The 12,698-nt window shown below is 32.9% G+C and overlaps 1 protein-coding gene across 1 annotated transcript; it reads left to right on the top strand.

The window, feature by feature from the left end:
- Positions 1–291: 291 nt before the first annotated feature.
- On the top strand, positions 292–8,359 carry LOC146950006 (gibberellin 2-beta-dioxygenase 8-like). The gene is made up of 4 exons (XM_085745980.1): positions 292–428; positions 705–1,176; positions 3,698–4,019; positions 6,656–8,359. The coding sequence occupies exons 2-4, from the start codon at positions 725–727 to the stop codon at positions 6,884–6,886; spliced, it is 1,005 nt and encodes a 334-aa protein (XP_085602106.1). The 5' UTR covers positions 292–428; positions 705–724; the 3' UTR covers positions 6,887–8,359.
- The last annotated feature ends 4,339 nt before the right edge of the window (positions 8,360–12,698 follow it).

Raw genomic sequence — 12,698 nt, 5'->3', positions numbered from 1 at the left:
TATTAAATGTTTATTAGGTGTTAGTATAGTGCTATGACTTTGACGCTGAAGAGACTGAGTTCCAATAACAATTGTCAAATGGTTGTTAGGGCCACCATTATTAATATAATTTCCTCTTCAATTTTCTTTATAAAAAAAATCTCAAAAATAATAATTTAATTAGTTGCTAACCCTCCACAAAATATTTTTCTTGTTATTGCCATCATGTCCACTCTTTATCTGATGGTATGTTTTGCCAAATGTTCTCTGCTTCAACCATATACTCAATTTTAGATTCCAAACTATAAATACCTGTACGCAAAACACCATTTCAATAACCAATATCCAAAGATTCCAAACTATATAGTATACTAGATAGTTGTATTTTCTTTGATATATGAAGTTGGTTTAAATTCCATAATCATCGTTTCATACTCAAGCACTTACAGGTGATCTTATTAGTATAGTTTTTCTTATCATCTAGTATATGTCTTTGAAGTCTTCAAACTCATAGCTATAGAAGTTTATATCTCTATCACTATATAGATGAATTCATATGTATGTGTGTTTGTGTAGCATAGAAATTAGAAATTAGGGCAACACAGTGATAGCTATCACTAAGAAATTAGTTGATCATTGATTAAAAAACTAATTGGAAATTCCAAAACATGCATATTTTCTTTATCATTGATTAAACAACTAATTGGAAGTTCCAAATGATCCAGATTTTCAGAATTAATTCTAGATGGAGATGGATTTTGAACCTCCCTTTTTAAAGATATACAATACCCTATTGGAAAAAAATCTTGGAGATAATTCAGAAAATGATTTGTACTCTATGGTAGAGGGAAGTGAGGAACTACCTTTGATTGATCTTGAAAAGTTAAATCTTGAACATCCTAAAAGAGAAGAGTGCATGAAAGAAATAAGTGAAGCTGCTAGTAAATGGGGTTTCTTTCAGATTATTAATCATGGAATTTCAAATGAGATTCTGGACAACATGATATCTGAGCAAAAGAAGTTGTTCTATCAGCCTTTTGTGAACAAGTTATCTGCAAAAACTGTCTTTAATTTGTCTCCAAAAACATACAGATGGGGGAATCCATGTGCTACCAATCTAAGACAGCTTTCTTGGTCTGAAGCCTTTCATTTTTCTCTGACAGATATACCAAATATGGACCAACACATAACTCTGAGGTCGGTTTTCTTCACATCTATTATTGTTTGTTTTTGAGGGATCTATTTTTGTTTTATTTTTATTTTTTGCATTATATATATATATATATATATATATATATATATATATATATATATATATATATATTCTCAAAAAAAAAAAAAAATACACACACACAACTTTGGTGCATTTACTTATATACTACTCACTCTGTTTCTTTTTAGTGTCGTTTCTTTATTACCTATAATAATGGATCCATGAAGAGTAATCATTATATAAATAAGATTGTATCATCGTTAAAAATTTTAAGTGAGTTGAAGCCTAAACTTATGTCACACAATGTGAATCGAGTATTGATTGAAGTTATAGTTGAAGATGAAATTTTTTGCTCTGTATTGAAAAAAAAGTTGTTTGTTATGGGAGAGATATAATGTGTAAAAAAGGAGTTTGTTGGAGTGAAAGTATACCAATTGTTTATTATGAGAGAAAGATAAGAAACCAATTTGATTGAAAAGAAAGAGAAGGAGTGTGTATTAAAAAAAAGAAATTTATTGGTAAATTAAAATGAGGGTGCAATAGAAAAAATCACTCCAAAAATCTATTTTCTTAATTAATTTAGTGTTTAATTTTCCTATCATAATTCAACACATAAACTATTTATTCAACAATATAAATAAAACCATTTCAACTTAAAATTAAACTAAAAAAATATTTCAACAACACGGTGATTAGTATAAACAAAACCAATAAAACAATAGATAATTTTGATCATTTTCCCAATACATATTCCTATACAATGTGAGACTTGATTGAGCCTAAATTATGGACAAAGTAGAAGAGTCTCATTAATAGATGTTCAAATTTACTCTTCTCATTTCTTAAATTGTTTCTTTTTTTCAACTGTTGGTTGGTCCATTTGGTTTTTCAACCACAATTAAGTGTGGTTGGCCTAACAAATTGACTTGGGACCTTAGAGTGTGCTAATCTAAAGGTCTCCGGTAGGTTTGATCTTCCTTGATGTATATTTTGGTGAGTTAAATTCATAGAGTTATGCTCCGACTCGTCTTTAAATGGGCCCCCGCAAGTGGACGGTGGAATTGGACTCATCGGATTAGTCGGTTCTTGAGTTGTATATCGAGCTTAAAAAAAATAGTGTCGTTGGACATTTTTAAAATCGGTTAAACCGACATAATAAGCGATTCAACTGCTCTAGAAAGTGCTCAATGGTGCTTAACTCGTCGTTGAAAAGCTGTTTTTAAATTATATTTAGACAATATCTACTACATATGTGGAACTCAATTTTTTTTGATAAATAAAATGAGAAAGTCATTATAAATTCACACATAAGTGGAGTTGTCGGGGTTCGAACACCGACCATGGTATTAAGCCTAACAATTTCAGTAGTAGTTAAACTAGAATTTGTGGATTGTGGAACTCGGTTTTTATTCTCAATATACAGACACTCTTTGATATAATAATTTATTTTTGATAAACAAAATATTATTTATTTGATGGATGCACTAATATGGACTTTTTTTTTACGTTAATATGGACTTCCGAGTTCCCAAAGAGATCCAAAATAGACCTTTGCCTTTTTAATATATTTTTTTTATATAAAATATTACATGTGCATCTCTTTTTATATTATAAAATTGACTGTCTTTTTTAAAAATGATAAGGGTCAACCTTGGAAATTTGGAAATTTTTTTATGTGGATAATAGATTTATGTGGATAATAGAATGCCCCTAACTTTATTTACTATTTGATCACTAGCAAGCTTTTCTTTTTTTGGGATAACGAAGAATAGATGTTTTAACTTCCCTCAAAAAAAAAAAAAGAATAGATGTTTTAACTTATTATCACTGTATAAAATGTAACTAGGTCCATTACTATTGTGGATGACTTTCCTAGCTTGCTGACTTGAGATACACATCCATTTCCTTCGTTTGTTTTAAGAGAAAACATGAAAAATCTTCATTCATCTACGAGTATTACATTTATCCATGAGTATTACATTTGAAATCTTCCTTAAGGTTATGAAGTAAAAAATTTACCCCTTAGCTGACATCTCTTTGACAATGTGAATTTCATCTATTATTTCATTGTACATTACAAGGACAACAAGTAATTTTGGGATATTGAAGAATCATAAATCAAGCTAATCACAAAGTTAAGCACAATAGAGTAAATTATCGATTTAGAGTAAATTATCGATTTTTGCTACTTTTGCATAGTTCATGTACATATCTAAAAATGACATTTCAAGGTATAACAAATACATAGTTGTAATCCTCTAAAAGATGCAAATTTTTAAAAATGAAGCCTAAACTTAATACACACAACGTCATAATGTAAACTAGCAAGTGTGACATACATTTGTGTACATTTTTGTAAAAAAATTTCATATTAGATACACTTGTTAGCATAACCCTAAAAATATATATCTAATATCAAGATACTTATGTGCATAAATAAATGCCTTAGTTTGTTGTCATATGTAATTTTACTATGCCTTATGGAAGTACACTTTGTGAGTATAGATCAAGCCTTGAAGCTTTTGCAACAAGAATGGATACCCTTGCCGAAAACTTGGTGGAGATTCTTGCCCTCAAAGTGAATATGAAATCCAACCATTTTCAAGAGAATTACTTGCCAAAAAGTTCTTTCATTCGACTAAATAGATATCCTCCATGCCCTATATCTTCAGAAGTGTTTGGCCTCTTGGCTCATTGTGACACTAGTTTCCTTACCATACTCTATCAAGATAGTGTTGGGGGATTGCAATTGATGAAAGATGGAAAATGGATTGATGTCAAGCCTAATCCAAGTGCTCTAGTTGTTAATATTGGTGATTTATTTCAGGTGAATTTTCATCATTTTATTTATGTCCTCTAATTATATCTTTTAAATTTGCAAATTACTTTTTTTTTTTTTCCTTTTGACAAATAAGGTATATAAATAAAATATAATACAAGAGGTACTCCAGCCCGCAAGTCTTACATGATTTTTTTTTTTTTTTTTATAAATAAATAATAATATTAGTATTGTTAATTTTTATGTTGAGAGTGACATGTCTTATCTTATAATAATGTCAAATATGTATGTATCTCCTTTTTTCAGTTTGCACAGGGTAATGGGTCCAAAACCCTCCAAATTATTAATATAATAGTCCAATATAGAAACACAGAGAACCAGAGATGAGTTTGTTGGGGGGTGGGGGGACTCCTCTTCTTATCATTGTATAGAGAAATGATATTTGAACATCGATTTAAGACAATTTTTGCGACAACTTTCTCTCTCATACTTACATTACCTTTAACTTTATCTCTATTTGCTATGGTTTCGTGCAAATACTACTTTTTTCTTTGTAAATTATGGGTGTCAAATAAGTTGTCACCAAATAAGTTGTTCAAATAACACTTCTCTATTGTCTAACACTGTATTTCTTAATAAAAATCTTTTGCTTGGTGATCATTTTGGGAGATCTCCTGTATACCAGCATTTAAAATTTATACTTCCATTTGAACCAAAAAAAAAAATTTATACTTCCATTTTAGATTAATTGTTATTTTAGAAAATGAAAAAAAACAAGTATCATCTAATCTAATTTTCCAATGATATCAAACCTAAGAATATATTCTTCAATTTCTTCTTCAAAAGGTAGTGTTATATATGTAGGTAATGTCTATACATTTTTATGTTAATATACATAAAAATAATATAATTATTTAATGTATTAGTCTGTTATATTATTTGGAAAATGATATTTGGTACGGGAGATTTGCATACGAAAATTCACGGATGCCTGAAAACATGCAATTTCAACGTTCTGCAATTTTCATTATGTTCCTGGATGTACTATGGATTTAATTTACACTGATATTAGTTAATATGGTTAACCTTAAAAAATGTTTATGATAATACATAGAATTTGGATTTTTGAATTTAATGTGTATATGTTTTAGGTCATGTTAACAGGTGTCCTAGGACATTGGTTAAGGAAAAAAAAATTAAAAGAAATATTTTTTAAACTTTTAATAAATTGACTGCAAAGTTTCAATATAATATTAATATATTTGCTTTCTTAACCAAGGTTTCTGGAGACTCTGTTAACATTACCCATATGTTTTATAGATTATTGTCACAAATAAAGTGGATGCTAGATTATAATTATCAATTTTTGGTTTCAATTGGTGTGGCCTGATCATTAAAATTTTCTTTGGAATTCTGATGTTATTTTGTACGTGTACTGTTTGAGCGCATGGAAAGTAAGCATTAATAGGCTTCCGTGATATTTCGTATAAAAAACATCCGTACTATATAGCAATCCTCATATTATTTAGATACGTTAAAATTAATGTAATTTAAAAAAAGTGTATCGAACATTAACCTTGATTCTTGGGTGAGTTTGGATTGAGGGTTTATGAGGGGATAGGAGAGGAGGACTCACTTTTATTTTTTAAATTATGAACAACGTAAGATGTTTTTTCCAAAACAAATCAAGTATTTTTGAAGTATTATATGATCATTTATAATGTTGTTAATTCAATTTTCTAAAAATCATTTCATAATGTCCATAATTTAAAAAAGAAAACGAAGCTCTCCCCTCCTAAACTCTCCATCCAAACACACTCTTACACTTTTGGTTGAGTGAGAATTGCCCTTCTTTATAAATTCATATTCAAGTTTCATCTCTTTCAATGTGAGACTCTTAGTACATCCACTCATGTCTAGGACCGGATATATGGAGTGTAATCTGAGTAGTCTAATAGTGATGACATGATAGCATATGACCCAATGAAAATCGAACCTTCATTGATTTTTTTGTCCAAATGAAAAGGTACACTTTATATTATTATTTTTTTGTCTAAATTATCAAACCTCATATATATATATATATATAAACAAAGATAAGATAAGATAGCTGAATAACTATATGATATATTCTACTATATGCATAAGTTAAAATCCAGATAAGACATACTATTATATTTTATATTTTCAATAAACCAAAGAATAATATGATGTATATATTTTTTTTTTGAGGGAATGATGTATATATTATATATAAAACATAAAAGAACCTTTGTGACAAAATTATATTTATATTTTTATATTTTATGAAGGTGATCAATCAGGAAATTATTTTCTTATAATTTTATCTTAAAATTAGATTGAGATATGATACATATGATTGCTTACTATATATCCTACTCTTTTAATTGCCAACCAAGGAGGCCCTTTGATGTTTTGCCAACCAAGCTTAATTTTTCGGTTAACTCATCATTAGTTGGACATCATAATAAAAAAAAAGCTAATCATCAGGTGTATGACATTAGTTAACTACAGTAATTAAGTAAAAATATTCTCAATATATTTTGTCTTATAGGTTAACTACAGTAATTAAGTAAAAATATTCTCAATATATTTTGTCTTATAGGTTGACGAAATATGGCCTCAAAGACCCTTTAATTACTCCAATATATGTGTCCTTGCAGGCACTAAGCAATGATGTTTACAAAAGCATAAAACACAGAGTGGTTGCTGCTAAAGAGGTAGAGAGGTTTTCTACAGCATTCTTCTATTGTCCCTTCAATGATGCAGTTATACAAAGTGAAAACAAACCAGCTGTATATAAGAAATTCACTTTGAGGGAGTATAGACAACAAACTCTGAACGATGTCAAGGAAACAGGAGATAAAGTGGGGCTCTCTAGGTTTGTTCTTTAGAATCACGGTTGTCAAAATCAGGATTTTGCTTCACGTTAAAATGGAAGAGTAAAATTGAAAATCGTAAAATTGCAATCAAAATCGATGGATTATACCAAAACAAAAATAATGCTAAATTTATGTTATAAATTGTATATAGTCATAAATGACTCAGTTTAAAGCCTTACGATTTTGTATGAATTTCACGATTTTGTGTGATTTTACTAGGATTTTGCCCGTTTTGAGATTCTCGCTATAGATTTGAGTCGTTGAAGGTGAATAAAGTCGTAAAATCCCGGATTTTAAAATTTATGTCGAAATTTTGACAACAATGTTTAGAAGTGTATGATGTGTCATCTATTTAACTTGTGCTATTATTATGAAAAACTATGGAAAACGGTTTAAGTAACATGCAAGTGTTTCTGTATAAAGTATTTAAATAATCAAATAATGAAATTAATTTGTTTTCCTCTAACATATGATTGTAAATGGTTTCATACCAGCTGTGTATTTGGCTCAAAACATAATAACATCAATACATTGTATTCTTAAGCAAACAAGTTCATCAAATTCCATAAAAAAATGTTTTTTTTTTTTTTTTACAAAAGTTGAGAGGGTCTTATATATTTAAGTAAAGATATTTATATAATTTACTTACTTTAATAATCGATATGTGCCATGTGCCCGTGGTGGATTTTATCCGTATGTAAGGATATTTTTGTTGTCTCTAGTTATGTCTAACAATTTTGAAGGTGAGAAAAACACAAGAAGGGGGTTGAATTGTGTTAGCTTTTTCTTCGTTTTCTCCTAAGCCGAAAACACCGATCGAAGCAAAGTGAGAACCGCTTCGAAGTGAAGTTCGTAACTAAGATGCAATGGATAAAAACAGAGAGAGAGAAGGAAGAAAGACAGAAAGCAATTATACCGGTTCCTTCCACAAACCGGAAGTAGTCCAAATTCCCCTTGCACTTCCAAGGAGAGTTCACTAAAATGTAATATCTCGATTACAACCGCTCACCGCTACAACTAGCAAGAGACTTGAAATTGCTCAAGCACACAAGCAAGAGACTTCCTATGATCCCGAACACAATTAAGAGACTTCTAATGCTCAAGCACAAATGCAAGAGACTTCTAATCAAACAAGATTACAAAGAAAAATGTTTGAGGTTGAACACTTGATATACAATCGTAGGTGCTCACAATACAAATCAGATACGTACTCTTAAGACTTTAGAATTTCTAAGATATGAACTTGAAAACGTAAATTCTAAGTGAACTTTGAATGCGTAAAAATTTCAGCAGAAGTTTTGGCACTTGTAAAATTGTTGTTCGCCTCTACCAATCTCTAAGTCTTCACTCCTTTATATAGAGGTGTGAAAGAGAAGTTGTGAAATTGCCAAGACATCAAAAAGAGTCGTTTGAAGCTTTGATCAATCACCGATGATTTTTTGTCCGATATGGTTGTTGTCCTTTGAAGAACCAATTTCAAATCCATTCCTATTGTGAAGGAACATAGTTGCGTGCGTAGCCGTATTTCGTAGCCGTTTTCTTGTCTTGTAGTATGGACACCGCAGAGTAGTGGAGATAGTGGTTGTACACTTCGTACGCTTGTACTTTGTCAACGCTTTTTGAAGATAAGTATCCAAAGCCTTCAAATCTTCTCAAAATGACCGTTGCTTCTCATTTCAAGCCTTCGCATTGCTTTCGAGTCCATTAAACAGCCTTTTGAAGATTTAATTCGTCCATCTTGATGAGCTAAGGCAATGACTCTCATCTATATCACTCTAACAGGTTTTTGAGAAATATTGGATTTAGGCTTAATGTGTTTGATGTTGTATATTTGGCCTAAAGGTATGTCATGTGTGCTAGTGGATAAAGACGTGGATTGAGAGGGTGAAGATGGGTTAGAGTCTCGATTTTATTTCTACTACATCATTAGTATGTGAGAGATCAGATTACCCGTAATAGCTTCGGAGCAGCACTTGGTCCTCATGAACACCTTCTCGTAGCACTACCTACCATCAACATTTTTCCAAATTTTCCGAAGAAGCTAATTCTTGCACAACTTCGTAGCCTTGATAACTTCTTGAGCTACCTTACCAAGATCCTCCCCGACTATACTTGAAGCAGAACTTCGATTCCTCTTGCAAGTTCTCTTATTTTCTCAAGTGCAGCAAAGATCTTCCATCTTCTTCTTCTTCGCTCTCTAGTAACCAAATTATTGGTTTCAATCGCTCTTCTACTTCCTTAGTCACATAGGGTGACTCCTTGATCTTCCTCATTGCAGGCTTTCTATTCCTTTTGGGAATAGGAGATTGTTCGTAAGCAACATGTGAAGAAGTTTGTGAAGAAGCATCGCCTTTTCCACTCCCGGTCTTTTTATTCGTAACCACATTCGTATCCAGCTCCCGAACTTCCTCTTGGATTGATGGCACACCGTAATCACCAATACTCTTTTCCTTCTTACTTCCCTTTGCTTTCTTCTCGCTTTGGCTCTTCATCAACAAGATACTCTTCCTTGGTAATAGCTTTCCTTTTGGATTTTCTCGCCCTTTGCAATCGGCAATGCTCCACCATACATGGTCTCGTGAACATCTTCCAATCTAATCTTCTTATCGCTAGAGCAAAGTGCTCTTGAATGTAATACATTTGAACATCCAGAGGCTCTTGCTTGCGTATTGGTGGGAAGCCTTCCATCGATTTGAAATAGCATCTCGATTCCTTCAAATCGTAGAGAAGCTCTATAAACCCATCTTTAGGAATCAATGACATGTTCCTAAGGGTTTTGCCACCGATGACTTTGCTTGTGACAAGACTCAGTATGAGTATCATTGTAGAACCGAACTTCACCGATAGCCTTCGAATCCCTCCTTGATGAAGAATCTCTCGAAATAACTCTCACATAAGCCACCCTGTGCTCGCCATTGTCCCGACTTTCTTTCAGCTCTTTGATCATGTGATTGAAGATGTACTTAGGCACATTTACCCTTATTTTGTTGATAAAGTGATGTAGAAACACTTTATGAGCCGTAGACGGTTGATCACTACCACCACCTTTTGGAAGTAGGTTCTCATTCTCGATCTTCGTAAGCATTTTCTTCTCAATGCTTAAATCACCGTACTTGCCACCCTTCTTCCTTCCATAGATTGTTTTGTTGACAATTGGCTTCCAAGGGCTTGTCCGTGCATTGGGTATATCCGAACCTTCATATTTTCCAAGTATCTCTTTTGAGTACTTTAGCAACAACATTTTCAAAGAGAAACACCGGGATACCCAAGACGTTTCGACTCGATTTCCGTACATTTGTATGGTTCTAAGCCCATCTCTTCTCTTGTTTTCCCAGCCGCAGTAGGGTCAAGAAGAACCTTCGCCTCTCTTCACTTCGTAAGCCTTTATTGTAGAGTGAGGCTCGTACCTGTAAGTGTCTCACCGCAGCTTCATATGTTGGTCCATTCAACATAGTGAAGTAATCCATTAAGCCTTGTGCTTCATAATAACTTCGATGCCGCACCCATGATGTGCTAGAGATATGAAATCTACCGGATTCTCGCTTAGATGGTTAAATCCCATTCTTCTAGCTTCATTGTTCTTCCAAAGAATTTCGTAAGCGAGTGCTTCTTGTGAGGACGATTCTAGAGCATTCTCCGTTGCCGCATGCTAGAGGTTGTAGATTTTGGAATATCTTGATTCGAACCGGATGATGTCATTGATGAGGATGACGTTTTAGTGGTTCTAAGGTTTTGAGAAAGAGGATTGCGCTTACTTCGCAAGAACGGTTGAAAGAGGAAAGTGTTTGTAGTGAAGTGAGTAGTGTGTGAATTGACTTAGTGTTTTGAGTAAAACGTTTGCAATTCGTAAACGACAAACAAACATAGCATTAATGACAAAGGGGGCACGTGTTAGTACATTCAAAGTTATAATCATCATTGCCCTCTTAAGTTATACACCAATACAAATAAGCCATGTCGAAGTTCTCGTAGTAATCGCCAAGTTAGTGGGCCAGGAGTTACCAAAAAGTAACTTCCAACCGTTTCCACTAACTCGATATTCGAAGCACAAAACCCAACTTCGGACTTCGCATGCCGACGTCATCATCAAAAGCACATTTTCCTCGTAACCTCATTAAAGAGCTTATGATGCACCACAGCCTTCGAACAGTACTTCGTAACCTAAATTCCTATTCAGAGCAAGCAAGCTTTTAATCGTACACAAAGTGCATGTTCAAATTTTTCTTTATAAAATCAAATCTTTCAACAAGCTAAAGGCTTAGTAAATATATCACCCCATTGATTCTCGGTATCAATGAATTGTATATCTAAAATTCCTTTTTGAACATAGTCTCGATAAAATGGTGTTTGATTTCAATATGCTTAGCTCTTGAATGCAAAATTGGATTTTTAGACAAACAAATAGCAATAATATTATCACAATAAATGGGAATACCGTTAGCATTAATCCGATAGTCTTCCAACCGATGTTTCATCCAAAGTAGTTGTGTACAACAACTTGCAACGAAATGTATTCTCGCTTCGTCGTAGACATTAGTTGCCTCGTCTTTTGCTAGCCTAGGATATAAGATTATCACCCGTAAATTGACAATTGTCACAGTTGACTTTCTTTCAATCCTATCACCAAGATAATCGCATCACAAAATCAAACCAACCGATAATCTAAGGATTTCCTATAGAGGAGTCCAAGATTAGTTGTTCCTTTCAAATGCCCGAAGATTCGTTAAAAGCTTAAATGAGATTCTCTAGGATCTTATTGGAATCTTGCACACAAGCATACACCGAATAAAATATCCGGCCTAGATGCAAGGAGGTATAACAAAGAACCAATCATACCTCTCGTACAACTTCGGTCTACTTTTGTTCCAAGATCTTCTTTGCTTAAAGTGCAGGTTGGATGCATTGGAGTGTTCATCACTTTACAATCTTCAAGCTTGAACTTCTTCGAAGCTCCTTAGTATACTTTGTTTAATGAACATATACTCCATCTTTGCTTTGATTGATTTGAATCCCAAGGAAGAACTTCAGCTCTCCCATCATACTCATTTCAAATTCATCCCGCATTAACTTAGAAAACTCCTTGCAAAGAGATGCATTAGTAGAACCAAATATTATATCATCAACATATATCTCGCACAACAAGAATGTCTTTCTCAAGAGTCCTTCGAAGAGTGTTGTGTCAACTTGGCCTCTTTTAAAATCATTTTTAATCAGAAATTACTAAGTCTATCATACCAAGCTTCCGGGAGCTTGTTTCAAGCCATATAGTGATTTCTTAAGTTTGAAAACATGGTCAGATGCTTAAGATCCTCAAAACCAGGAGGTTGCTTGACATACACTTCTTCTTCAATGACTCCATTTGGAAATGCACTCTTGACATCCATTTGATATAATATTATGCCATGATTAACCGCATAGGAAAGAAGTAACCCGATTGTTTCCAATCTTGCAACCGGAGAAAATGTTTCAAGATAATCAATGCCTTCTTGTTGATCGTAACCTTGTGCAACAAGTCTTGCTTTGTTTATGATTACTTCTCCTTGTTCATTCAAATTTTGTTTCGAATACCCATTTTGTTCCAATAATGTTCTTATGCCGAGGTTTGGGTACCCGTATCCCACACATATTCCTTTGAAACTCGATTAAGCTCTTCTTGCATATCTAATATCCATCCATCATCCGAAAGTTCTTCATCAACCGTAGCAGTTCAATCACCGATAATGATTCTATCAAAGACTCTTCTTGTCCGAAATATGATCTTCTTCTTCTAGGACTATCTTTGTTTCCAATGATTAGCTCCTCAGATGTGTGAAGACTTGTGCTT

This window comes from Medicago sativa, chromosome 2 (assembly GCF_051527215.1).
Source record: "Medicago sativa cultivar Bolivia chromosome 2, Bolivia_mono, whole genome shotgun sequence".
Taxonomy (NCBI): Eukaryota; Viridiplantae; Streptophyta; class Magnoliopsida; order Fabales; family Fabaceae; genus Medicago; species Medicago sativa.
This window is presented reverse-complemented; position numbering and strand designations above follow the sequence as displayed.

Coding starts and splice junctions, on each gene's coding strand:
- LOC146950006 (XM_085745980.1), top strand. CDS start 725: ATGGAGATGGATTTTGAACCTCCCTTTTTAAAGATATACAATACCCTA. Junction 1,177..3,697: donor GACCAACACATAACTCTGAG/GTCGGTTTTCTT, acceptor TTGTGAGTATAG/ATCAAGCCTTGAAGCTTTTG. Junction 4,020..6,655: donor ATATTGGTGATTTATTTCAG/GTGAATTTTCAT, acceptor GTGTCCTTGCAG/GCACTAAGCAATGATGTTTA.